Source organism: Cryptotermes secundus, unplaced genomic scaffold (assembly GCF_002891405.2).
Source record: "Cryptotermes secundus unplaced genomic scaffold, Csec_1.0 scaffold26, whole genome shotgun sequence".
Taxonomy (NCBI): domain Eukaryota; kingdom Metazoa; phylum Arthropoda; class Insecta; order Blattodea; family Kalotermitidae; genus Cryptotermes; species Cryptotermes secundus.
The window spans coordinates 3,483,568-3,511,110 of record NW_019743656.1 but is presented as its reverse complement, the minus strand read 5'-3'; the positions used below and the strand labels follow the sequence as shown (position 1 = coordinate 3,511,110).

Here is a 27,543-nt window from a genome sequence, read left to right as displayed (position 1 = left end):
TTGTATCCTCAGGAGGTAAAGTGGCTAGGGCAAGAAACCATCAACTCACGACCATTTGGTGCCAAGATTAAGAATATGTGGACATTAACCTCCACTCCCCCCATATGTCTTCAGGGCATGGTGCTTAATTAATTAAGCATAAGCACAACTTTACCATTATCATTATTATCTCTACCACATTACAGTAAAGTTTAGTAGTTTCCCAGTGCTGATACTACTGCATATAAGTAATTGTCAATCAGCAGCCATATTGTCAACTTTGCAGTGGCTCACTATATGCAAAAAAATCATATAATCCATGTTCCACCTTTTCTTTTCTGAACTGTTATTTACTAATTATTTAACACATAAATATGATTGCTGGTACCTAAAAATATTTCATTACCATGTAATTAGACAGGTTCTAGGTCGGAAATGGGGGCACGCGGTAGCGTAGTTGGTTGAGGCACTATGCCATAAGCCAGGGCCATGCCATAGCTCAAGCTGTTAGTCGCTGGCTTCCCACTGCAGCTGCCCAGGTTCGATCCCGGGTCTGGTCAAGTGGGATTTGTGGTGGACAAAGTGGTGCTAGGGCAAGTTTTCTCCGAGCACTTCAGGTTCCCCTGCCAATCTTCATTCCACCAAATTCTCCATCATCATAATCATCCAGGGGCAGGTACAGTAGGCCAATCAGTGGCCACCGTGCCGAGTGGACCCAGTTGGACTCCACCCCCCACTAAGCGAATTTCAATTTTTTTTTTAAAACGATGCTACTGACCGGTCCTGGAGTCAACTCAGCCTCTAACAGAAATGAGTACCAGGAATATTCTTGTGGGTAAAGGGTGGCCGGTGCGTAGAGCTGACAACCTTGCCGCCATCTGTGAGCTGATTGTCGAGAAAATATGGGAGCCTCAACATCTCACAACCCTATGGGCCTCCACGGCCTGTTATAAGGATACCCTTACTTACTTTTACTTGTTCAGAAATGAAGCACCCAACTTAAAAAGATAGAGGATGTGAGAGGTGTGTATAGAGGAATGGTTCAGTGTTCGGCAGAGGGAAGCCTAGGAAACTCAGAAATCTGCTTCAGTGTTGCTTCTTCAGTAATGAATCTCATTTGAAGTCATGCAGGATTAAACCTGAGTCTGTGATGAGAAGCCAGCATCTAACCGCCTGAGCTGTGGCACTGTAATTAACTGACTTTTGGCTGTCATTACTCACTTATGGAGCTGAGCCCTTCTTGAGGAGAAGCCAAATCTGCAGCTAGTCAAGAATTTCCCAGCATTTTATGGAACCCGAAGGTTCTATACCATGTTCACAAGAGCCCTCCACTGGTCCCTGTCCCTAGCCAGATCAATCCAATCCATGCCACCCTGTCCTGTTTCTCTCTAAGATCCATTTTAATATTGTTCACCCACCTTGGTCTTGGGCTTCCTAGTGGTTCTTTCCTTCTGGATTTCCCACCAATATCCTGGATGCATACCTCTTTGCCCAATTCGTGCTACATGCCCATCTCATCCTGCTTGACTTGATCATTCTAATTATACTTGGTGAAGTGTACAAATTATGAAGCTCCTCCTCATGCAATTTACTACAACCTCCTGTCACTGCATCCCTCTTCAGTCCAAATATTCTCCTCAACACCCTCAGTCTGTGTTTCTCCCTTAATGTCAGAGACCAAGTTTCACACCCATACAGAACCACAGGAAAAATTATAGTTTTGTATATTCTTATCTTTATGTTTCTGGACAGCAGACGAGACAACAAAAGGTTCTGGACCGAATGGTAGCAAGCATTACCCAAGTTCGGTCGCCTCTTAATTTCCTCCTGAGTCAGGTTTTGATTTGTTATCATCGTTCCCAAGTATTTGAACTGTGCCACATTTTCAAAACATCTGTTTCCTGTCGTTATGTCGTGATTTTGCCCTGCATTTTGGTGACGAGACAGCAACATATACACTTGGTCATCGAATTACGACCGATTTCCATTCTGACTGACAGTTCGTAAGTCAGTGTGGTCATATGTTGCCCATATATTTATTAACAGTATTTTTTTAACCTTTCTAATCTTTTTATCATCTTTATAATTTATTTTTAAAAACGTGCATTCTAATAATCTTTTATTTTTCATTTTTTTTGTGGTCGTAAGTCGACGAACAAGTGTACTTAGTTTTCTCTGTGTTTACTTCTAGACCAGCCACCTTACTTGCATCAATTAAATTAAATTTTGGCAGTCATGCTAACCATTAACCGATGGTTTGTTTTATAATAAGGGCTTGTTATGGTCTGCATTCCCCAGTGCAATTCTGAGTCACTAATTAATTGCATTAAATATGATTGGCAATATCATAATTTATGTAAGTAATTAAATTTTTATTTGGCCACTATATAACAGAAATCAAGCAAAATTTCTGTTATATCGTTATTTGAAAATATACGTGAACTGATTATTTTGTTGTTCTTTTATAAATATAGCCATTTTTTTTAATGACATTCATAGTAACTTAGACTATATAGTGTTCAGTGACCAGATGATAATGAATTTGATTCAGAAGGAAGCAGTTGTGGCTTAATATAAAGTACTGTCATAGCATTTGCATGGTGGGCCTTAATAAAATCAAATCAGAACAGTGTCCTGGCCCTGATTCAAACCAGGCACCTCCCAAATACAAATTAGAGGCATTACTACCTGAGTCAGCTTCTCCATTGTTAGTACTTTATAACTTGGGAAATGTTTCTCACACTAGTAAGTTTAAGTGTAACACCTTCTGTGAAATATACCAAGGAATAGCTCTTCTGCCACAAAGATGAAAGAGCTGGCATAGTTGATATAATGGCTACATTGTGGGCTGGATCACCAGAAATTAAGCCCATTGTCCAGCCTTGCAATCAAGTTGCTATACTGACTTGAGATATTGTAGCTCCTGTGGTGATGACCATATCAGGAAAGTGTTTTCTGAAAAGATATATTTGTTGCATGTCCTAGTGGTGATGTACAAGGTCTGACAATAAAGTTCACTCACGAACTCATCGCGGCAGAATTGCTACATACCTCATTGCTGAATATCACTGTTATCACCTTCAAAATACTCCCCTTGGGAAGCTATGCACCGATGCTAGTGCATAGCCCACCCTTCAATACAATTTTGGAACTGGTTTTGTGGCATGGTCTTCAGAGCTGATGTCATCACTGTCATCAAAATGCCTTCCTTTCAATATTTCCTTTATCTTTGGGGACAGAAAGAAGTCCCTGGGGGCTAGATACAGTGAATGGGGAGGGTGTTCCAGCACAGTTATTTGTTTACTAGCTAAAGACTCCTTCACAAACTTCGGCATTCTCACGACAGCACACCAAACACACTGAGACCATAATAGATGCCACTCAGAAAGAGACTGCCATAGATCAACACAGCTGTGAAATGCTGATACACCAATGTCATTAAACCGTAACTGCGGTTTCTGTCCACTGCTGCCACAGCAAGCACACGGTGGTGAGTTCATGAACTTTATTGTCAGATCTCTTACAGTGAGTTTTCCAGACCAGCGCTTCTCTGAATCAAAATTTGTGCATAATGGGTTAGCCTGACTTGACAGAAAAGTGTCCCAACACTTCACCAGAGTGCACATTCACATAAGATCTCACTGTAATTCCTGTGGGTGTAAGAATGAAGTGTACAATTTTCTTTTATCACTACATTAGATATACTGTGTCAAGACTTTTCCATTGTGAACTCATAGAAAATCATAAAATTTTTATCCAAGCATTACATTGTTTTCCATATTTCACTTAAAGATGAAGGTCTTAAATAAAAATACTTCAGAGCTTCATAAATATTTAAGCAGCTTCCCTGAGGATTTATATTTTGTATGTATTTTATTATGGTTATTTATGTTGGTAGGAATGAGTTCAAATAACCGTTCTTCATCAGTGAGGAATTCAGCACAATTTACTCGTCACGTGTCTTCAAGTCACTCAAGTCGACCAAACCACCAATCACGCTGGCTGGTGAATCACGTTTCATATCCAAAGGACTTTGGGCCGTACGAACCATGCTTCACTACTGGGTGTGTATTACATCTTAGTGACTGAAATATAAGATTGTTAACTATTAACTATAATCTCAGACTTCTCCCACCAATCACAAACTGAATACAGAACAATCATTTTGCAGATTCACATGAAATTACAGGTCTTTGTTATCTTTGAGGCATTACAGATTGTAAATTAACATTACATTTCATCTATGATGTGATGCTATGTGGTCTGATAGGTAGGTACAAACATTTCAGAGAAAGCTGGTGCTTCTATCTTCATGGTAGACGATGTCAGTACAAATTGTTTTTGAACAGTCTTTTTTTTTCTCCCCCATTTAATGTGACATCCAGATTAAGGTTTTTCTTTTAAGTTGGTTATTTAAAGACTCAGTATCCGAACAATAATTGTGTTGATGATCTTCCTAGTGGTCTCTTTCCTTCTGGCATTCCCACCAATATCCTATATGCATATTGTGTTGTTGATAGGATAATTAATGAATGTGGAGCAATTGGTTGAATGAAAATGGTAAGGGAGACTGAAGTACTTGGAGAAAACTGCTCCCATCTCGTTCACCACATATCCCACATGACCTGACGGGGATCCAACCCAGACCACCACAGTGGGAAGCTTGGCAACTGCTTGAGCTGTGGTGTGGGTTAGATTAAGATGTGTGATTGAGAGAAAAACACCAAGGTTAATATTTATGGTTATATTTCAGAGATTGCCCACCGTTGCCCCTCACAGGAAATAACATACCCCAAAAGGACTCTGGGTATTTGCCTCACCAAGTTTACCCGAAGCCAGGTCACGGGCCAGGAACCCAGCTCAGTGCCAGTACTCAAGGACACACAGTATATCCTGGTGATCCTGTTGCGGGTGGTGGCATACAGGAGAGACGCCAGGTGTCACCTCCTTTACGTATCAACGTGTGCGGCCAGGTGAGAGCTGATATTCAGTGTACTTATTGTATCGCCATCTGTGTTTAGTTCCTGTGTCACTTGGAGATGTTTTGTATGGCGTTTGTCCGTGAGAACCACAAGCCACCTGAAATGGTTTGAAATTTATGTCAGCCATTCAGAACAGAAAATATTTTGATCAGTACTGAGTCAGTTCTTAATTATGATACACTCTTTGCACAGCATGCAAGAGAGGGACGCATACAGGAATTCATATTCATATTTAATGTGTCTTCCAGGGATCTGTTTACATAGATATAGAATCCATCGTTTATACGAGATAATAAATAATAATAAGATATTTAATAATACAATATAAATCCAACTGGATATCTCAAAGTATAAAACATACATATGCGTCTTGATAGGCCACATATAATGTATCACTCACTGTGCAAGGTAACATTATAACAACTAAGATGGCGGACTGTGTGGTTTTGGAAGTGAGTGATGATCCAGTTATTACTACGGAAAAAATGGAATGCTCAGAATTACAATGTCAGTGTTGTGTAGGATTAAAGTTGGAAGTGAATAAGATCGCAATGGAATTGGAATCTGCCTTAAAAATTATAGAAATTTGAAAGTGCAATACAAAATAGTGGAAATGGATCTCAAATATCTCCAAGTGAAAGAAACTGGATCCAAATACAGACAAATCAACATAAGAAGATAACAGATAAGTTAAAAGACCATGAGGAATCATATGCAAGAACACGTAATCGTTTTGAAAATCTTTTTAACCTCAATGAGGCTATTAAATCAACTGAAGCAGTGAAGGAAGAAAATCTCAAACCAAATAAAACTGTACGAAATAATATGGACAAAAGTAAAATTCAAGCAAGTGTTAGTAAATACAAGCATGATGCAAATGGACAGATAATTAATAACATCTCAGTGATAGTGAATGGTCTAGTAACATCTAATAACAGAAAGTTCTAAACAGTGGCAGTAGATACAGTGTTAAAATACAACCTGCAGGTGCTGAAGGAGAGGAAAGTGTGATAAAAATAATCCCTTCGTAAGAAGCTCTTAAAGGAACCTCCGAAATATAAATAGTTCAGGTTCTCAACACAGGATCATAATAGTGGGGATAGTCATGCGAGAGATTGTGCAAATGAAGTGCAACAGAATGTGGAAAGTGGTTCTGAAGTCCAAGGAATAGTGAAACTGGGAGCAAGTATGGAAGTAATAGTAAATACCATAAATAGAAATATAGGGAAACTCACATATAAAGACGTTGTAGTAGTGTGGACAGGAGCACGGGATGTTGCAAAGAACGAGACAGAAAGAGGGCTTCACCAAATAAAAAAATTTGTGGATAACCACAAACAGACTAATGTTAACTGTGATGAGTGTACCACACAGACATGACTTGGAGCTAAAATCATGTGTAAATGATGAGGTGAAAAGGTTTAACAGAAAGTTAAAAAAATTATGAAGGTTTTCTGAAATTCACATGTTACAGAGGTTGAGTCCAAAAGGGACTTGTTCGCTAAACATGGGTTACATATGAATTCAAGAGGTAAGGAGCAGATAGAAAAAAGAATAGTAAAAGAAATTGTGGATATGTTGAGGGAGAAGTCTGACCCACTTATAATGAAAGGGATGGAAGAGGAAGGGACTCATATTCCACCAACAAAGGAACCACAAGGATTGGTGAAAGGAAAAAATAAACCCAGGGAAAGAAGTCAAGAAAAGGGTGAATTCTGTGGGAGAAGCGAGGAATGGCAAAATAAAATGGTGCAAGACTTGGTTCAATCAAAAAGACCTCGTAGATTACCTACAAATAGACGCGTGGATTTTTTATGGGTAGCCCTCAACAAGAAATAAAAGTAGTGACTAGTGAGGTTGGCAAGAGACAGGTTTCAACATCAAATGAGTTATTAATATTACACCATAATGTTCAGAGTCTGAGAAATAAGTTACTGGAGTTAATTGTTTTATTGAATACAGAGTTTACAGACCTAGATATCCTACGTTTCTCTGAACATTGGCTAAATGATGAACAAATGAGAACATTAAATATTGGATACTATAAATTAGTAGAAATGGTGGAGGTTCATGTATTTGGGTACATAAGGATTTACAAGCAAGAGAAGTAAGTTAGTTAAGAAGCATGGGTAGTGAAAATGATTTTGAGATGGCTGAAGTGGAACTAGTGGATTTTAAGCTAATTTTTGTTTGTATTTATCGATCACCACATAGTGACTTTTATACATTTTTGAATGAGTTGGAAATAGTGATTATAAAAGTGCAAATGAAAAGTATGAAATTAATTCTGTGTGGTGACTGGAATATAATTTTTTTGCAAGATAGTGCACAGCTTAGTGCATTACCGAATCTTTTAGAAACTTATAACGTGATAAATACAATTACATCACCAACAAGGGTCACAAAAAACTCAGTATCATTAATAGATGTTATGATAACTGATAAGCTATACTGTAAAAACTTAACAGAAGTGTTAGATTTGGGGTATTCAGATCATTTTACACAGATATTACATATAAAGGTAAATAAGCCTAAAACAGGATGGAAAAAAATTACAAGACGACAGTTCTCAGGTAGGAATATAGAAGAATACAACCATCTACTTGAGATGGAATACTGGGAAGATGTTCTTTTACATGATGAAGTAAATACCTCTTACAATACTGAACAGATTTTTGTACTATTTTGAAAGAGATTTTCCTTTAGAGACAGTTTATAAGAAAAACTGTAATGAGATTAGATGGATTACCCAGGGGATAAAGGTTTCAAGTCGGAAAATGAGCCTTTTAAACACTTTAAAGAAAAATACAAATGTTTCAAATGATTTATTAGAATACATTACTAGATATCAGAAAATCTATAAAAGTACGAGGGGGTACCCAAAAGAAACCGAACTTATTTTTTTTAAAACTTATTTATTCAAATTTTAAGCACAAACCTTCAATCCCCTTCAAAGTACTCTCCACTTGCACTAATACACTTGTCTAGTCTTTTATTCCATTTTTCAAAACATTGTCTAAATTCATCTTTTGAGATGCTTGACAGCGCCTCCATCGTTTTTTCCTTCACCTCAGCAACATCAGCAAAACACTTTGCTTTGATGTCTCTTTTCATTCGAGGAAACAAAAAAAAAGTTTTGATCATTTCGGGACTCTTCTTTCAAAGCACAGCATGCTTCCACGCGACCTTGTTTTTGTTCAGCAGTCAGCAGTCGTGGCACGAATTTCGCAGCCACCCTTTTCATTCCCAGATCTTCTGTCAAAATTCGCTGAACTGAGCTCAAAGTCACTCCCGACAGCTCCACAATTTCTTCAGTGGTCCGTCGTTGATCTTCCTTGATGATTTCACAAATTTTTTCAACATTTTCATGTGTTCGGGCCGTGGAAGGACGACCAGAACAAGGTTTGTCATCAATTGACATTTCACCATTTTTGAAACGGGAAAACCGCTCAAACACTTGAGTTTTCCCCATAGCATCGTCCTCGTACGCAGTTTTTAACATTTCAAGAGTTTCTGTTCCACTTTTCCCGAGCAAAAAGCAGAATTTCACCGCCGCACGCTGTTCACGAAAATCAGCCATTGCAAAAACGACGATCACACAAAACAGTTGTCACTGTAAACTCTGCCGAAACTAGTCCTTACCTTCTGAAGCATCGGTAGTCGGCTTATCGACTCAGAAATGTTAGCTCTATGCGCTCATAGCGGCAAAACGCGGTACTACAAAATCTCTGCCCACAAAAAAATTAGTTCAGTTTCTTTTGGGTACCCCATCATATTATAACAGAAGCTAAAAGAAAACAAAATGATAGGTTTATGTTACGTTCACATAACAAAACAAAGGCAATTTGGCAAATAATAAATAAATAAACTGGAAGTTCTTGGCAGGGCGACTACATAACTGGTGTAAGAATGGATGTGAGGAAACATAAAATCCACAAAAAATGGCAGGCATGTTGAATTCCTTTTTTATTGAAAGTGATGAAGTTCTCGGGCTGTGATACGACGGTCGTCCATGACCAAAGTCCGCACTTGCTCAATGACATTCTTGTTTCGGCTTGTTGAGGGTCTGCCTGAACGTGGTTCGCTGTCAACTGATGTGCGGCCATCTTTGAAGCAGTTGTACCACTCCTTTATCCGTGAGTTGCTCATGGCATCGTCCCCGAAAGCCCGTTGAATCTTGCGAATGGTTTCCACTTGTGTATCGCCAAGCTTTTGGCAAAATTTGACGCGATATCGCTGCTCATGTTGTTCCGTCATTTTACGCCTTACTGGAATCCGATGAGCGCTCACTACACATCCTCACTCATAGGCTGACTGCCAGCAACTGACGCTTTCTGCGGGCGGGAAAAAATTCACGACTGCGCATGAATGTCCCCTCCACATCTCCACCAAAGGGAGCCTCCCACGCTTCATTGGTTTACACGGGAAAAAAGAAGGTTCGATACTTTTTGAACACGCCACGTATATATCACCCTTGAGAGAAACAATACATGGGGTATTATTATTATTGTTGAAGGGGGTGGGTTTCCCCATGCACCGTGACTAATAGTCTATTGTATATCCCCTTTGATATTCTACCAGTCGCCATACCCTACCGGTACTGGTAGGGTATGGCGACTGGTAGAATACCTACTGCTATCAACCCCGTTCAAGCAACGAGGTCGGCCCTCGGTACCTCGATACTTCCCCCATCTACCAGAGGCATTGGAAACTACTTGAGCATGAAACTTGCTTAATTTTGCTCAGAGGTCTCCTAGAGACATTATGCTCTTTTACGTGCCGTAAATCTACAACATGGGACCCACGGCTTAAAGTCCCTCCCGGAGGACCTGTTCCCTGAATTTTTCCGCCCTTAAAAATTCCACGACCTCCGCCGGGTTTGAACCCGTGTACCTTGAGTCATGAGGTGGGAACATTACCCCTAGACTTTGGAGGCCGCTGTACATGGAGTAACACAAGGGCCAATTCTGGAACCACTGCTGTTTCTTCTGTATATAAATGATCTCCCACTAAATGTACAAGGTGCGGAAATGGTATTGTTTGCAGACGATATTAATGTACTGGTTATTGATAAAGATGTAGCTCAACAGAAAATAAATAAGATCATGAAAGAGCTTGAAAAATGGTTTCAGGTAAATAACCTTTTAATAAATATTAAAAAAAACAGTTGCTATGTCATTTCATCTTAGTAAAAGTATGTTTGTAGTTAGACTGCATATACTCTGTAATAACTTGGCAATTGCTTACTCATCAGAACTGAGATTTTTAGATATAGATATCATAGAAAACCTTAAATGGAATACCCACATCCAGTCATTATGTTCAAAACTTAGTAAAACGTCTTACATAATTAAATCACTAAGAGGAGTTTTGAGTCCAAATAGGTTAAGAAGTATTTATTTTGGAAAGTTTCAATCGTTATTGAGATATGGAATAATATTTTGGGGGGGTGAAGGTGATAGTATAAAGGTATTTAAAATGCAGAAGAGGGTGCTTTGAATAATTAGTGGACTTGGTAAACAAGAGTCATGCAGGCAAATTTTTTAAAGATTATGCTATCCTCATGGTCACTTCTTTGTATATGTTAGAGGTTACATAAAAAGGCACAAAGCAGATTTGATCCAAAATATAAATATTCATAGTTATAATACAAGAATAAACAAGGATTTTCATGTTCAATTCTGCAGAACTACGTTATTTAAAAATATGGGGATAGAATTGTATAGTAAGGTGCCAAACAAAATAAAAAAACTCGGTGGGTTTTTCACCTTTTAAAAAAGACATAAAATCCGTTTTATTGAAACAATTCTTTTTATACAATAAATTAATTTGTTATTTTTAATAAAAAAGTGGATGGTGCAAGCACTTAGGTTTGGCTGTCATAGCCATTCATGAGCTGTATATAGTAGTTTGTATATTTTTTTTAATTATTGTATTTATATATTGCTTATGGTTTTAACAAATGTTGGTAGTATGCTTGTAACTTTGTATATTTGTTTTGTTAACTTGTGTTGCTGAATGACTTGTCCAAGTGTTGCTATGTAGCAAAACGGATGAAAATAAAATACAGTACAGTACACTATAATAAAATAATTGATCTTAAAATGTGAATCCGACTGTACGTCCATTTCACAATAACAATAATTTATGTACAAAATATAATGGCATTAGCAATCGAAACTTGTAATTTTTAATTTGCTGTAGTTATTAATAAGAATGTTTTGGAAGGATGAACATCTGAGGGGGGAGTGAAAGCTGGAAATGCTACCAGAGTCTGGTGATCACAGTAACGATAGAAACTGCATTAATTGTATGAGTTTTGGTAAGGGTAGCAAGCGTAAACTGTGTCTGAAACATCTTTGGGGGTGCATCACCTTCAGGAAGGGATGTAGATCATTATGTCATCATCAGAACGTTACTAGGGTCTGTTTTCAACATGTACTCGGAATCAGAATTGCCATAGCAGAGACCTTACTGAACACGCAGGACTTTTCATCAGTATGATTGCCTACTCAAGACATGGTGTTCCTTTAGAGATGTTACAGATAGAGATTAGCAATGGCAGTGATGAAAGTAGCCATGATGATGCAAGATAAAATTTGTATACAGAGTAGTTGTCTGGAAGATATTAAGAGAATCTTTAAGCCTTTGGAAGTAAGTGTTTACTGTCTTGTTTTGTTCTTGTGTCACATATCCTTGCAAGTAGGGATCACTTTTCACATCTTTCCCAAATTCGGAATATTCCTGTGTATAAATGATTGAGTCTCAGCTATTTTGTAAAAGAACATTTATTATGATTATTCATCAGGTCAACAACTTTTTGTCAAGGGCCTGCTGCATTTGAGAGTAGCATGGTTGTCTGAAGTGTATATTAGTGCCAGTTTCAGAAATGTTTCTGTAACTTCAGAGAGGCATACAATGAATTTAAGAAATCCTACTGTTTGCGCACTTCACAGGACAATTACAAGTATATATTTCTAAACATATTGGTAACTAATCTGTGCTGGCTGCTGAGTGAACTTGTAGCCACAGGTGAAATTTGTGGAGAAGGAAATAGGTTAGGGACGACAGAGGTAGCCAGTCACAACTTGGAGGAGGACAGGACAGTGCTTTTCAAAGAGCAGCAAGAATTGTCTTGTTAGTCCCTGGAGAGGCCATCAAAACCTCTCATTCACACCTTGAAGGGACACAAAAAGGATCTTTTAGAAAACAAATCCTGGCTTGGCTTTCCCCATTTTTTGGCCCAGGAAAGAACTCTGTTACCCTTCTTCATCCAGTTCTAGAGTGCTTGTCCATCTGCGACCCCATCCTCCACTCTGAGAGGCCACAGCTCTCCATGACACATTTCTCACCACCTACATCATTTGTAGAACAAGTCACTTTCTAGACTCATCTTTTTGCTTGTGGTTTATTCTCCAATGCTGTCAGTAGCTAGACTGTGTAATGTACTGTCAAGTAGTAGGGTTGTAGATGGATAATTTGAAAGGGTTTTGTAAGGATGTGGTTGTGACCTAATCAAGGTACTATCCTGGAATTTGCTTGAAGTTACTAAGGAAAACCATAAGAAACATCTCATGATAACTTATGTGTCAGCCAGGATTAAAGTCCAGAGCATGACTGCTACACCAACACACCTGTCTCAGTTCTACCCTGAAAATGGAAGCACATGTTCTGCCATTTGTACCCACCTGCCATATTATTCAGTATCATAACCTAGAAGATCATAATATAGAAATGTCCATAAGGTTTGGACATCTTCCATGAAGTTGGAGGATCTGACTTGTGTCTCGGCAGAATTCTGATTTATGTAAGCTCCTGTAACTTTAGAATTGCATCTTTTCTGTTCCTCGATAAATGGGAGATTTCAGCAAGGTAAGTATAGTTTCCATAAAGCTGACAGTTGTGATTGTGTGGCACAGGAGAGCCCTCTGCGAGCAGCGTCCCTGCTGAGTCTTAGCCCCACAAACATTGGGAACACCAACATGGATGGACTTCCTCACTCAGGAGGGATCGGCTTGGAATTCTCCCCACGCCGAAGTGCAGGAGGTAAGGTTTTCATTCATGTGTATCTTCTTCTCTTAACTAATGAAAAAATTGTAAAATTTTGTACAGTGAAATCCTTATTTAACCCTTCAACAATGCAGGACGTGAAAAAGAAACAGTTCAAAATATGAGCTGCACCTTACCGCTGCACTGTGCAGGCTATGTACATCGGACAGCGACATGTGACAGAAACTGCTAGCTTGCCATGTACAGACTACAGCAGTGAAGGATTGATGTACATCTGGGGGAATGGCATTTTGTGCAGTAAATGGAGTTTATGCGTAATTACATCAAAAAACTGTCTTCATTTTCTTTGTAAGACTTGCTATGTATAATCATGGTAAAATAATTTGTTTACATAAGCAGTTGAACTGTTTTTATACAAATAAATACAGTTACTTAATAAAAAGTAGTTTGTTTATAAAATAATCAGTTGAATATAAAAAATGCAGTAATTTCAGAGTAATGGTATCGGACATAGAAAACATGAGTATGGATAGTTATTTCAAACACATTGACATGGTGTTGCAGTCCAGAAGATAGTATTCTTCACTCACTGCTGTCAGAACATCACATTCTTGTTGGTTGTTTGAAAGTTAGTAGAACTTGTTTATAAAGCTCCCAAGAAATTCGTCCATTAAAGTAGTATTGTGCCTTTCAGTTGCAACAAACTGCAAAACAGTTTATAGAATATGTACAGATATAATAAAATAAGATGTTACAGAATTCAAATTCTGTTTACCAGAGCTGCGATTGAGCCCAGTACAAATTCAGCATTCACCAAGCTTTTACCAGGCATCCAGCCAAGATGACGGGAGGAAGGTAAGTGAATTATTTTTGGGCATTATTTTACAGCGCTTTCACAAACTAGGCTCCATAATGTCAAATGGTAGGACGATTGATGAACTGGAAATGATTTGAAAGGATATGGATGTGGCCTAATTGAGGTATTATCCTAGCATGAGTATGCCGTATGTTCATCATTACTGGGGGCAGAAGGTTTAAAAAAAATTGTGATTTATTCTGAAGTGTTCTGACAATGGTGCGTTATGTAAATGGGCCCAACATGGCTATGAAGACTCTTTATCAGAGTGTCCTTTCAGAATACAAGTTGATGGACAAAATCCAACAACTTGGTAATCCTGATTTGTAATTAACGACTAATGCCTCTGCTATTATTTCTCTGAAATATAGGTTACTATTAGAATTAATCTTATTTTATGGTGTGGGATAGCTCATTCAATATGATGACTAGGTTTCTTCACATAGTATTTACATTAAAGATATTTGCATCCCTGCTCAGAGTGAAAGCCCTCCCCGCAAGCGGCGCCGAGTGTCCCAGGGAGGACATCACCAGATCCTGGAATTATCTGCTGCAGCCCCCACACCACCTCCACATCCACGCAGTTTGTGGGACCACGCAGTGACCAATCATAGACGTTCACCTCGACACCAGCCTTCTACTTGCAACAGAGGGAGGTGAGAATACTGGCCTGTATCCATTGTAGGAAATAATTTTCTCGTTACTAAAATACAGGATAAAATCTGAATATGACTGTAGCAATAAATGGTTTGAAAATTATATATAATTGAAGTATAGTAACATGTTGTAGCCATATACACAATGAAATCACCAGAGTAAATTGAATTTGGAAAAAGCATTCAGTGTTCTTGTTAATAGTTTGTATTTGTTTGCCTCTTTAAAAAATGAAATGTTTGTATGCAACTGTAATTTTATCTGTTTTGTATGTTTTTTAACTTTGTTTCTTGCACTAATACAACAGCATTCGCAAAGTAAGCTACCAGTTGTCTGTCATATATGTGAATGGGGCTTGTCAGTTACATGGATCTGCTGGCTCCATGACAAAATCTTAAGCAGAAACCCAGTAGAAAGCCTAAATAACATATATTCGCTGTAGCTATTGTGTGGTATTGATGGGTGAACGATTTTGGACAAATTCGCATATCCTGTACCATAGGCAATGCTGCTGGTGACAGCTGGGAAAATTATAGTGTGATAAATGAGCCCACACACTATAACTTTTCCCTTCAAATAATTTAGAATAATCTTAAGTTCTCTCTGAAGCTTATATGTTGCATGGGAATTCCAGATGCTTTAATTCTGGATAATAGGGCATCTACTATTACAGAATATGTTGTGTTGTTGTGTCCACACTTTCCATTCTCCCTTTGGATACTTTTTCCCATTTAATATGTCCAGCTTGTCCTACCCAGATAACGTCTGTTCAGCAACTTAAATGTCACTGCTCTGACAGAAATGCTTTCAATTCCTAAATCTTTCCATTTCTGCGTTTCACAGTATGTTGACATGTGGTGCATGATGAGGTACTTACTGCTGTGTCGATATCATGTCATTGTGTCCTTTACCTATAATTTCCCGCCATCTGTCAGGTAAAGATTCAGCTGATGCCCAGGGCTTCTTTCATATTTCTCTGTTGAAAGCACACAATTTTATATTCTTTCCCCCCCCCCCCTTCCATTTGGGAATGTTTCTGAATTAATATTTGTTGCAAAGCTGAAGTGAATTGGGCTATGGATAAAGTTGCAGAAAATATTGAAGTGGAAAGGCGTTAAAACAGGTTCATGCCATTTGTCTTTAAATTTGTCAGTTTGTATTTATTTTAAATATTGTATTTTAAATTGGCGCAAACGTAATGGTGGTACATGGACTGTTACAAAGGGATTCAAAAACAAAATCCAGGTAATGGATATAATTTTCTTAAAAAGTATTGAGGGAGAAGTGAGAAGAGAATTAGAAGTGGAGTGTTAGCAAAGAAGCTGGAATTCTAAATTTTTTATACATTTGGAAGAGATACAGTTAACAGTTGTTCAGTCATGTAAAAAAATGGCTATAGCAAGGATATCAAAAAGGTCATTAGAATTAAAATTTGATGAAGAGAAGCAGCTCAGATCAAGACAGTCAGGCCAATATTGGAGGAGAGGAAAGATCTGCAAGGACTCAAAAATGAAGGATTGTGAGAAGGAAGAAGAGATTGGAGGCTTTGTGCACATTGATCTGTGCAAAACAGAAATGATGCTAGAAAACATGTTGAAGAAGATAGAGTTTAATGCTTTGATTGAATTAGTACTAACATATTTGATTTACATTGTTTTAGCCCTCCAATTAGACGAGCGCGCTATCATGAGTGTGGCCCAGTGTGGAACCAAGATGGCTACCCTGTGAACCATTCGCACCACCCAGCAGCATTCCTGCAGAGCTCACCAACAGGAGTGTCACACCAGCCAACCACAGTGGTGATGGAAGTTAGCCAGGTGCCCGTGTCAATCCCAGTGACACTTTCCCACCATCACCATCATGCTCTGTCACTGTACTCAGGGCCACCTCCCCCACCTCATTTGTCTGCAGTGTGTTCTGCTGGCACCAGCACTGCTTGTCAGCTGCATGGACTCTATGCTGGTCCACAGTTCACACCTACCTGCCAGGTGAGTCTGAAAACCGCCATATTGAAAGCACAACAAACTGTACAAGAAAAGAGTGCTTTTATGGTCTTCCTTTTGTCATTGCTTGAAAAAGAATGTCATATAGAAGGAAAGTAGGCAATTAGTTCTTCCCAAAACTTCTTTTCAGATACACGTTTGCACTGTAAATTGTCCATCATGTTTGTATGTTTTGTAACATCCTGTCATTGTCGGATTTACCATGCAGGTTCCTCAGTTCGGGAACTGCGTGCCACACCACCACCACCATCATCAGTCTTATCCACCATTCCTGGCACAGTCGCAACCCAGTACATTTGCTCCTCAGCAGAATCCGCTGTCAGTACCGCCAACACGTGTTCATACCGCACACTATCCACATCCGCATCAACATCTGCAACCTCAGGTATGTACAGCAGCACAGTCTGGTGACCGGTGCAATCACCACAAATCATTTTGTGTTAAGATTGAGGTTATCACTGCATTGACATGTAAATTTCTTTCTGGGATGTGACAGTGTGTAATCTGTTAGATGTTTACTGGCGTTGTGGAGGAATGTACTTCCTTTGTATTATTCTGACCCTAAGATGGAGACAGCATGTTACTCCAAAACATTCACGATTATCCATCTGATAACATGCCGTCGCTTCCAAGGAGACTGTAGCATTCACAGATGCTGCATTGATAACTTCAAATGTCGCATCAGGATGTGATACCATGCAGCCTGGTATGTATGGGTTTACCAGTGTTCAAGAGGAACATATTGCCTCAGTCATAAGGGAAATGGAGGTAGGAGATTCCTCCAGAATGCACTAGACCACACAGAGCAATAGTAATTTTCATTTTGTGTTAACATCTTTGCTGTATGTAAGTGATACACGTCTTGAAATCACGCTGTTATTGCAGAAAATGCCCACATTTCTCATGTATAAAAACGGGTATCTGTTACAGAGACCTGATGGGGTTGATATGGAGCTCCTTGGTGAGCAGCAGCACCATCGTAGTAATGCAGCTGCATTCCATCACCATCACCACCCCACTGCTCACCCCTCATTACACCCCAGTTCCCATCCCTCTCTCCACCACCACCCTCACCCTCATCCATCAGCAGCTGCTTTGACTCAGGTATCATCACCACCCCCAATCTTCCTCTCAGAAGTGAGTATTGTTGTAAGGAACTTAAATTTTCACACCTTTACTATTTTAGTAAAACTTTAATCATAATATGTACAGTGAAGGCCACCTTTATGGTTTGTTTTTGGAGCAGCGGATTTGAACGCTGAATTTAGGGGGATCTTAAGTGGGGGAAATTTAACACTGAGGTTTCTGACTTGGGATTTGTGAAATTAAATGTTAAACAAGGAAAACCGTTAAATTGAGAAACATTAAATGGGTGTCCATGTTATAATACTGCCTTTTTTCTGTAACCAACAGCATGCTGGGACAAAGGTAAACCGCCCAACTTAAACTTGGGCCCAATCAATAGAGCTAGTCCCTGTGTCCAGACCAGAGTTCATGACTATCTCTATCAGTTGGGTCGAACTGAGTAGGTTTTACCTGAAGATGGAGACAGAATCCAGACTCCTGTAACCATATATCCCTCGCGAAAATTATTTAATTAACCCTTTGACGTGGTCATTTAAATTCCGCGGCCGCGGCTCCTGCGGTAATATATTCAGCCGGCCATTTAAATTTTGCTCGAAAATTATTTATTCATCATTGTTCTTAAATTCTATGAGATAGGAACATGAAACTTTCACTAAAATGATCTTAAAAGGTGGTTTTATAACCTTACCTTATAATATGAACCCCCTTTATATCTTCAATGGAAGCATGTTATTTAGTATTTGAGCAGAGAATGGTACGCCTTGAAGGATGAAACTTTCACTAAAATGATCTTAAAAGTTGGTTTTATAACCTTGCCTTATAATATGAGCACCCGGTATCTCGGCTATGTAAGCAGGTGACGCCTTGAAGCATTAGTCTAAACACAGCGCTGGCTCTCGAAACGACCACCAAGGTCAGTACGATAAAATGGCGTCAACTGGAGCGATAATGAGTACTTTTCCCTCCCCCACACACATCCGTATCGTCTCAGGGGGTGACCACAGTGTTCTGCCTTAAATTGTGGCGTATTTCTAAGAAATGGGTGCTATGTACTGTGCGAAAGCAATCGATTTTACGAGAATAAAATTTTGGACAACCCTCTTCTAAGAATTCCAATTGAATGTGCTACTGTGGCCAGCTCAGGGTAATATGATATTATCAACATCGTAAATATCACGTCTCTGGTGTTTATTACTTCACAAGCAAAGCAAATACGCCATTGAGTGACGAAACCGCTACAAGAAGCAACACGAATTTGCTGCAAGACAGGCATATGTAACGATGACTTATCTCAGCTAAACTCGTTGGCTTAGTATACTCTGTTCTTGTGACAACAGGCCAGCGAAAAATCTAACAATCTACAGCAAAACCATCAATTATTATGGGCGTTCTAACATAGGTGTGCAGCTGGACGAAACATACACGCCGAACCCCCCCAGAGGATTTAAATCCCTGACGAAACATACACGACGAACCACGGCAACGGGTTAAGGGCATGACCAATTGAGGAATTGTTTCTCACCATGAGAGAGACTCCTCTGGCAAGATACCATCCTGGGACCGTCTAGTTGTAATTCAGCAATTGTCCTCCATAGGCTTAGGTGCCACTAGTGTCCCTAACGTCGCCTATTTGCTCCTAGTATCATAAACCCATGAACTGACCTTCTGCGAGACTGGCCAGGAGGGGTCTTGGGTTCCCTGCTTGTGTGCCTTGAAAACCTAAAAAGGTTTATGATGAACATCTCGAAAAATACGAATGTAGGACAGATGTCGGGCTAGACCCTTGGCTTTTTCTTGTTATTTTTCTTGTTTTGTTTTATGCCCACTGGGAAACTTGTAACTTGTTTACAGGGAGCGGAGGTAGACAGTTGAAAAGGGAGTTACAGGAGGGTAGCTAGCGAGTGGCGCGTATGGTCAGTGAGCTGGGGGCAAATTGGTGTACAAAAGGTTAAGTGTGACGAAGTGGCTAGCTTGGAGGAATAATATAAAGATTAATTACTCTATGAAATTTTAAATCAAGGCTTCAGTATACAGTGTGTTCTGGAGATCCCTGATTTATTAACGCCGAAGTGTGTTCCACTCCCATATCTGAAGCACCTGTATCCCTGAGATAAAGAGCTCAAGCTCGAGCGTCAATCGTGGCAGATGTACATCGGCGGGCGGCTACACTCCTAAATATTATGTTGTGAAATATAACCAGGATGGTGTTTTTAGATAAAAAAAACAGGATGATGGATAATATCCAGAAACAAAATATTTGTACATCTTTCTGATATGTATTTCACAGTCTTCCCAGAAGAGGACACAAATCTCTGTAGTAAATAGGATGGATGATGTTCGGGGACATCAGATGGTCAGATTCTGCATGCTGTTATTCACCATTGTTAAAGAATTGATATGGATATCAGTAAAAATGAATATATGCTTGAACTTGCAGGCACGAGGTAGCCAGTTGGACCTTATGTCATCACGCAACAGACATTCAAGCACACCAAGTAGGCACGTCAGCACTCGTCGATGGCGAGGAAATCCTCTACCACCTACCCCTGCTCCATATCCGGGGTTCCTGGTGCATTTCTTGTAAGTGATTAACAGAAATCTTCATAAGAATTCTCACTCGTTTATGGTTTATTTAACAATGCTGTTAGTAGGTGATATTGTATAATATTGGTTGTTAGGACGATAGGTAACAAATCTGAAAAGGATGTGGAAGGAAACTGTCATGACCCAATTTGAGACTATTCCAGCTGGAGAGACTGAGGAAAACTATTTAACCCTCAGCAAGGATAGTTGGCCTCCAGACCGAGATCTGAACCTGCCAGAATTCCTCAGTGCAAAGTAGGAGTACTACCCATGTGACCAGCAAATTCAGTAAATTCCATTAGCAACTGAAATTAAGTGTCGTTGTTCTATGATCTCTTCTGCAATGGAGGAATTCATTAAAACATGCAGGTCCCTAATTATTGGCATCAAATCAAGAAAGAATTGCCTCACATCAAACAATTTTCAGTCTCATACTTCATCGAATTTGAAATGACTGCTTACCGATAAGTAGTTACAAACTATGCAGGTAGTTGCCAACATTAGCACAAATCAGCTTGTCAGTGAAAGCTCTCTTCTCTTCTTGCTGCCTATAGCAAATGAGGGTGTGGTCATAAAATTATTTTCCTTTTAAGTACAGCAATTCTATGATTATTATTCATTGAAGAAGGGATAAGCAGTACACTTTAATGTACTGTGAAAAGCTGCTTAGTGGTGTAAATTGTAAGCACAACAAAAGAAATTGATCTTATAAAGAAAACCTGATTCTCAAATATTTACAAATTCTCGTCCTGAATTGGAGATATGATCCATGCACACATGCTTAAGATACGAAGTTCCCAGACTGGGTCAAAAATAAATGCTGACTTAACTTAATTTTGGTTGTCATCTTCTTGAGAATACTCCCCTTGAGAATGTATACAGTGAACCCATTGCTATTTCCAAGCTTCAAAGGTACCGTTGGAGTCATTTTCCTTAATGCTGTTGAATACCACTTGGGATTCCCCGTGGATGTGCCCTTTGTTGAATTCTGGACCTGCCATGCCCCCCCTCCCCCTCTCAGTAATTGTGAGTTCATCCACTGTGATGATTGTTACTTTGTTTCTGGTTCATAACCATAAATCCAACTTTTGTCACCCATAATGATCCTAGAGATAAAATTTAGGTCATCATTAGCCTTCTCTCGGCTCAAGACGCACGTTTATGTGCCGCGGAGCACGTTCACATTTTCTGTTAAGATCTGGAAAACTCCATAACTGAACCCAGTCATGTCTTCAAGCTCATGGATTCTTCAGTGATGGTCTTCATGGATGAGTTCTCAAATTTTTCATCTTTTTTGTCATTTTCTAGTGTTCGGTTGCCCTGAACATTCGTCATCTTCAACCGGCCCCACATTGGCCTTGAATCGTGAATGCCATTCAGAAACCGCTGTCTAGCTTAAAGAATATTCTCCAAAAGCCTCGCAAAGCATTTTAATTGTTTTGGTAGTGGTTTTACCAAGCTTCACGCAAAACTCGATGCAGACACATTTCTCGATTTTGCCTTCCATCACAGACAAAACAAAACACGAACTCAAAAAAGCACTCATGTAAAATGAGTGAGTGTTCGCAGTGTGGTGTCACATGGCAGACTGATACAATAGGCTTGCAGAAGTGGTACCTTTGCCTCCCCTCTCATTTTCTTTAACTGTGGCAATTACAGTAGTAACAGTCCAGGAACGTTCTACACACTTTAGCATCTAATGGTAGTATGACTGGTGAGTTGAAAGAATTTAGAAGGCAGCTGTCATTTACCTAGAGGAAAGACGAATGCCATGGAAAACCAGGATCATATTACTGTTTCAGCCAAGGATTATAAATCTTCATAAAGGCAATGGTTGCATTAAGGTTAAAATTAGATGGCTGCTTCTAATGAGAATTGTTGGCTGTGATTCCAGACTGCCCAGTGTCCTGGTCATGATTCAAATTGAGTACCTCCTAAGTTCATGTAGAACATAGCATTATGCCAACCCATTTGGAAAGAGTATGTGCTTCTAGGGACAAACGTATACTCACATTTGTCATTGTTTACAGGGCGATGTTCTCAAATCCACCACTCTCTCCATACAATCAGGCAGAACTGGGAAGCCCTGATTCAACAGAGACAGAGAACTACGAAGCTCTTCTCAACCTCGCAGAAAGATTGGGCGAGGCAAAGCCAAGAGGATTGGCCAAAGTGGAGATCGAACAGCTGCCATCATACAAGTAAGCCATCATATAATGTCACACTTGTACAAGGGTCGTACTGAAAGTCATGAGCAACAATTTTTTTGTAAAGTAACATGCTTTATTATTGACAAACCAAATACACCACCTCAATCTACAGACCTTTCTTTATTTTTCCACATAACCGCCACTTCTTTGTACACATTTCTCCCAGCGTTCTGGGAGTTTGAAAATTCCCCTTCTGTAAAATTCCGTTCCTGCCATCCGAGGACACTGACGCACTGCTTTCTGAATTGCCTCCCTTGTCTCAAAATGTCCACGCAGCTGATCCTTCACAAAACTGAAAAGATGGTAGTCAGAGGGTGCCAGATCAGGGCTATAAGAGGGGTGTGGAAGAACTTCCCACCCTGTCTTTGCAATTGCTTCCAGTGTGAGGTGAGTGGCATGTGGGCATGTGTTGTCATGCAGGATGATGATGTTTCATCCTGGACATTTATCGCACAATGCACGACGGAGCTTGTGCAGCATCTGGACATAACGAGCAGCATTGATGGTTTGCCCAGGTGCCAGGAATTAGGCCAGAATAAACTCCTCTGCATCCCAGAAGACTGTGCCCATCACCTTTGCAGCTGATGGCCCTGTGTTTGCCTTCTTTTTTAATGGACAATGCAAATGGTGCCATTCCATACTCTGCCGTTTCGTTTCAGGCTTGAAATGGTGAAACCAGCTTTCGTCACCTGTCACAATACAGAGCAAAAAATCACCGCCTTCATGTCGATATCTCTGCAGCAGTTCTGAGGTGACGGCTTTTCGCTGACCTTTGTGGTCTTCGGTCAATAACTGCTGGACCAAATGAGCACAAACTTTCCTATAGCCCAAGCTTTCAGTCATCTCCTATACTGCACTGTGCCCTATTCCAAGTTTTCGGGCTATTGTGTCCACAGTCACGTGCCTGTCATCTTCAGTGATCTCATTTACCCTTTCCTTGTTGCATTCAGTTGAGGCTGTTCGAGGACGACCGCTCCGAGGCTCATGTTCGATGCAGGTGTTCCCATCTTTAAAATGTTTCACCCATCTTCAAACACTGCTCGCACCCATGCACACACTTCCATAAGCACGATGAAGTCTCTGGTGAATATCTGCAGCAGGGATTTCCTCTTTCACAAGAAATTCGATTTCAGCACGCTGGCAAAACAACATATCGTTGTCGGCCATTTTGTTAGGAGCGATACTGGTCACGTGATGCAAGCTCTTGATGTCACAAGACACTCAAGGTTAACACAACAGCTGGTTCCACCTACCACCATACTCTCGTTCGTCTGCTGTTCCCAGGAAGTTGCTCATAAATTTCGGTGCGACCTACATATTTTCAATTGATGCAGTGATAAGAAGCATTTAGAATTCTTTTCATAGCTTAGATCAGTGTTTTATTAGGAAACAATTTTTCATTGGTTTGGGAACAGCTGCTGTTTCCATCCTTAAATCTCTTGTGTGTATATAAAAAAGTAATGTCCACTGTGTGAGTTGCAACAAGTTTGCAGGAACAGTGATGGAAGCGTCACTTAACAGCTTTCCAGTGGCCATAGGCATAGGTGCAAGTTATCTGTACATATCAAGGTGGTAGACATGCCAACCATAGAGAAAAACTCTTTCTTCTGTAGTTAGCAGATCTATGCAATGTACTCCACTGTAGAAACCATAATTCCTGTTCCCCTACAGGGGTCAGAGTTTTCCTAAATCTCGACACCTTGCGTATTTCACTTACGTACCTCTCACATAACCAGACCTTTATCTGAAACATTTACACTCCTATAAGATTCGAGGTTTTCACGGCGGTGACTATGAAGAATGACTATGGCGCCATGTAAATCTTGTTTGAACCGAAATCTTCAGCTGCTTCTTCATGCTGGTTCCTCACTTGTGGATTTTTCTACCCTGAAGATGGAGGCGATACGTCCCTCCAAAACGTCGGTTCACACATTCCAGAAGACAGCATTTTTCATTCACACTCTTCCCGTCTGGCTTGTAGCCAATCTAGCTCGTTTCAGCCTCACATGTAGATCATATCTTTAGGTGTTCCTTGGGCTATGCATCTATTTTGTTCTAGAATCTGTTTCACTCTTCTTTCATCCAACACTGCTTCCAAATAGTTTATCCTATCCTGTGTGTATTCATCTTTTTTATTTTGCCCTGACGGCATTTTTAATTCTTTTCTAGTATCCTCATTCGTGATATGATCTAGCTTAGTACAGGCACATATACTCGTAAATATCCAAAACTGAAAATGCAGCACATCAGAATAAATAAGTGTAAGTCTATATTGTACACATTTTTGTACATGTTTCTTGTGAGTATTCATAAAGAAATGGTCTGCATATTCTACTGAATCATCTGCGTTTGAAGCTGATGTAAGTGCATTAAGTTTCTTTACAGTATGTTTTAAAATCTGGGAAGTCTGTATGAAAGACATTTCTATGTACTTGGCATTATTTGTTTTAAATGTTCTAGTTTGTTTTAGAGCATTTAAATAAATTTTGTTTATTAAATTAATAGTATTAAATTATAGGGCACAATAATGGAAGAGCATGTGGGAACATGAAGAGACACCCAACATGGATTCCATTCATCAGAATTGCATATCTAGTGAAACCCTCTCATTTAATGTTCCTTGATTTAATGTTTTCCCACATTTGACATTCAATGATCTCAGTGTTAAAATTTACTCAGTTTAACATTTTCCTCAATTTACTGTCCAAAACCAGTGATCTCCAAAGAAATCTTAAAGGGGGGTGTCAGTGTGATTCCAGTTTTAAGTTCATGCAGTGAAACTCCAATTTAAGGTTTCTTTGGGGAGCAGCGGATCTGAAAATTAAATAAAGGGAATTTGCCACCGAGATGGCCTTCAGATCAGTAAAACTTTAACGTGAAATGGCGGATAACTTTAAATTGAGGAATGTTGAGTGGAGGGTTCACTGCATTTATCGTGTATATGCATGTGATATTTTGCTCAGGTTCAATGCAAACTCTCACCATGGAGATCAGACATCATGTGTCGTGTGCATGTGTGATTTTGAAGCACGACAGGTCATCAGAGTTCTTCCATGTTCACATGAGTTTCATGCAAAATGTGTTGATAAATGGCTTAAGGTAAGTTTATGCATGTCGGAGCTATGTGTTTAGCACATATTTGTTTTAAGCCTTCATTGATTTCCCATCTAAAATCTTAAAGACTGACACATGTTACACTTTTACCTGTTTCGTATGGGTGTGAAACTTTGTGTCTCTGTACGGGAAAAACATGCACTGAGGGTATCAGAATAAATTGGTACCCCATTGATGTGTATGCCCATGTATATTAGCATAGGTGTTAAATATCACATTACAATTAAAGTCCCATTGGAAGTTCTGTAAGGAGCAATGGATTTGTATACTAAATTGAATATATCAAATGGAGGGTAATTAATATGAAGATTATGAACTTGGGATCATGTTAATTGAACATTACCTGACAAATGATATTGAATTTTAGAACATAAGTGGGAGATTGACTGTATTTATAAGATATCCTGGCCAAATCATGGTCAAGCAGTTTTCAGTTTCTCACTGTGAAGGCTTGGGTTCTACTCCTGGGTACTGTACAGATTTGTGTTGGACAAAATGGCACTATAGTAGAATTTTCTCCAAGGGCTGCAGTTCTTCCCTGTAGTTATCATTCCACCAATGTGCCCTGCTAGCAGTCTGTCTTTGGCAGCTGGTCCTTGTCATTGAATATATCTATGATGGCTCTACATCCCTTGTGGACCTTGGCCATTTTTTTTTCTTGTTTTTTGTTTTTTGTTTCTTAATGTACACAGTCAGTAGGACTCCTTGGACATGGGATCAGCCCATCGCAAGGCCACTACCTACAAATAGAACACAACACAGAATAAACACACATGGATATCCATTGGATTTAAACCTGTGATCCCAGTGCTTGAGCAGGCAAAGATGGCTCGTGCCTTAGACCGCGTACCCGCTGTGATTGGCCAACTATAAATCAAGAACATTAAATGGAGCTCCCACTCTGTTTAGATCAGTGACAGAGAATGGAGAAAATTATATGCTGAAGATCTTCATTATTTGCAGCCTTTGTGAGATGTTGCTAATGTGATCAAATCAAAGGGATTAGGTGGGAATAACATGCAGAGTGTAGGGAGAAATTAAAAACGCATACCAGAATTTCAGTCAAAAAATTTGAAGGGAAGAGACCACTTAGGTTACCAAGTCATAGATGGGAGGATAATCTCCTAATGTGATTTCCATTCTTAAAGGGTCAGTGTGCAGAAGCTGTCTACTCTCATCTGTCTTCCCACAAATCTTGAAGTGTTATGTCATATCAAGAGCATTATTGACCTCTACACTCACCAGGCTGGTCATACACAGCTATCTGTGGCCCTATTAGCAACCATTTTCATGGTTCCCAGCAAGTCTTCCCAGTTTCCGTGGTTATACTCTGCATTACCTCACCAGATGGACCTGCACTTAAAATTATCTCCTGCATGAGTATGGACTCTGGGCCTAGACTTCAAAGGGATGCCATGTGACTTTCCATTTAATGTTCTTCAAATTAAGGTTTTTATACATATTCTGTTCCCAACCATTTCCATTCCAGATGTAGTAAGTTCAGAATCCAGGATTTGTGGTAACATTGCTGGACCAGCAGGTGACTTCCTGGTGTAACATCCTGTTCCGTTTCCTTCAGCTATTAGGCCATCATCAGAGTTGTCTCTTTGTATGTATATGTGTGTTCACTGATAGAGTGCAGCACACAATGGTTGCAGGTAGTACTAATTCTGCCAGCAGTATTCCCCATGTCATCAGCTGCCCTCGTTTTATTAAATATGCTTGTTCTTGACACCAACCCCCCCCCACAGTGTTGGATGTTATGATTGAACTCTGCCGGATAGATTGGTTTGCAGCATGGTTTCTCAAACTGCAGGTGATTTGTGGTCTGCTCAAAGTGTGTTGCTAGTTTCACGATAATTATTTTAATAGAAGATATATCTGGGGACACACTGTAGCATAGTTGGTTGATTGGGCTATGCTACAAGCTGGAAGGTCACGGGTTCAAGTCCCGATGAGGTCATTGGATTATTTCAATTGACCTAATCCTTCCAGCCACATTATGGCCCTGGGGTTGACNTATATATATATATATATAAGATATATCCAGGCACAGGCTTTGAAAA

The 27,543-nt window shown here is 39.6% G+C and overlaps 1 protein-coding gene across 4 annotated transcripts in view; it reads left to right on the top strand.

Moving 5' to 3' along the window:
• LOC111874164 (E3 ubiquitin-protein ligase RNF38) overlaps positions 1–27,543 on the top strand; it is a 56,664-nt gene that overhangs the window by 22,693 nt on the left and 6,428 nt on the right. For all 4 annotated transcript variants that reach the window (XM_023869414.1, XM_023869415.1, XM_033755344.1 and 1 more), the window contains 11 exons: positions 3,878–4,043; positions 4,733–4,952; positions 12,881–13,007; positions 13,750–13,826; positions 14,308–14,483; positions 16,142–16,469; positions 16,693–16,869; positions 17,415–17,621; positions 20,008–20,150; positions 22,184–22,354; positions 25,327–25,462. In XM_023869414.1, the coding sequence (XP_023725182.1) occupies positions 3,880–4,043; positions 4,733–4,952; positions 12,881–13,007; positions 13,750–13,826; positions 14,308–14,483; positions 16,142–16,469; positions 16,693–16,869; positions 17,415–17,621; positions 20,008–20,150; positions 22,184–22,354; positions 25,327–25,462 (1,926 nt within the window). In that variant the 5' untranslated portion in view covers positions 3,878–3,879. The remainder of the gene's footprint in view (positions 1–3,877; positions 4,044–4,732; positions 4,953–12,880; positions 13,008–13,749; positions 13,827–14,307; positions 14,484–16,141; positions 16,470–16,692; positions 16,870–17,414; positions 17,622–20,007; positions 20,151–22,183; positions 22,355–25,326; positions 25,463–27,543) is intronic.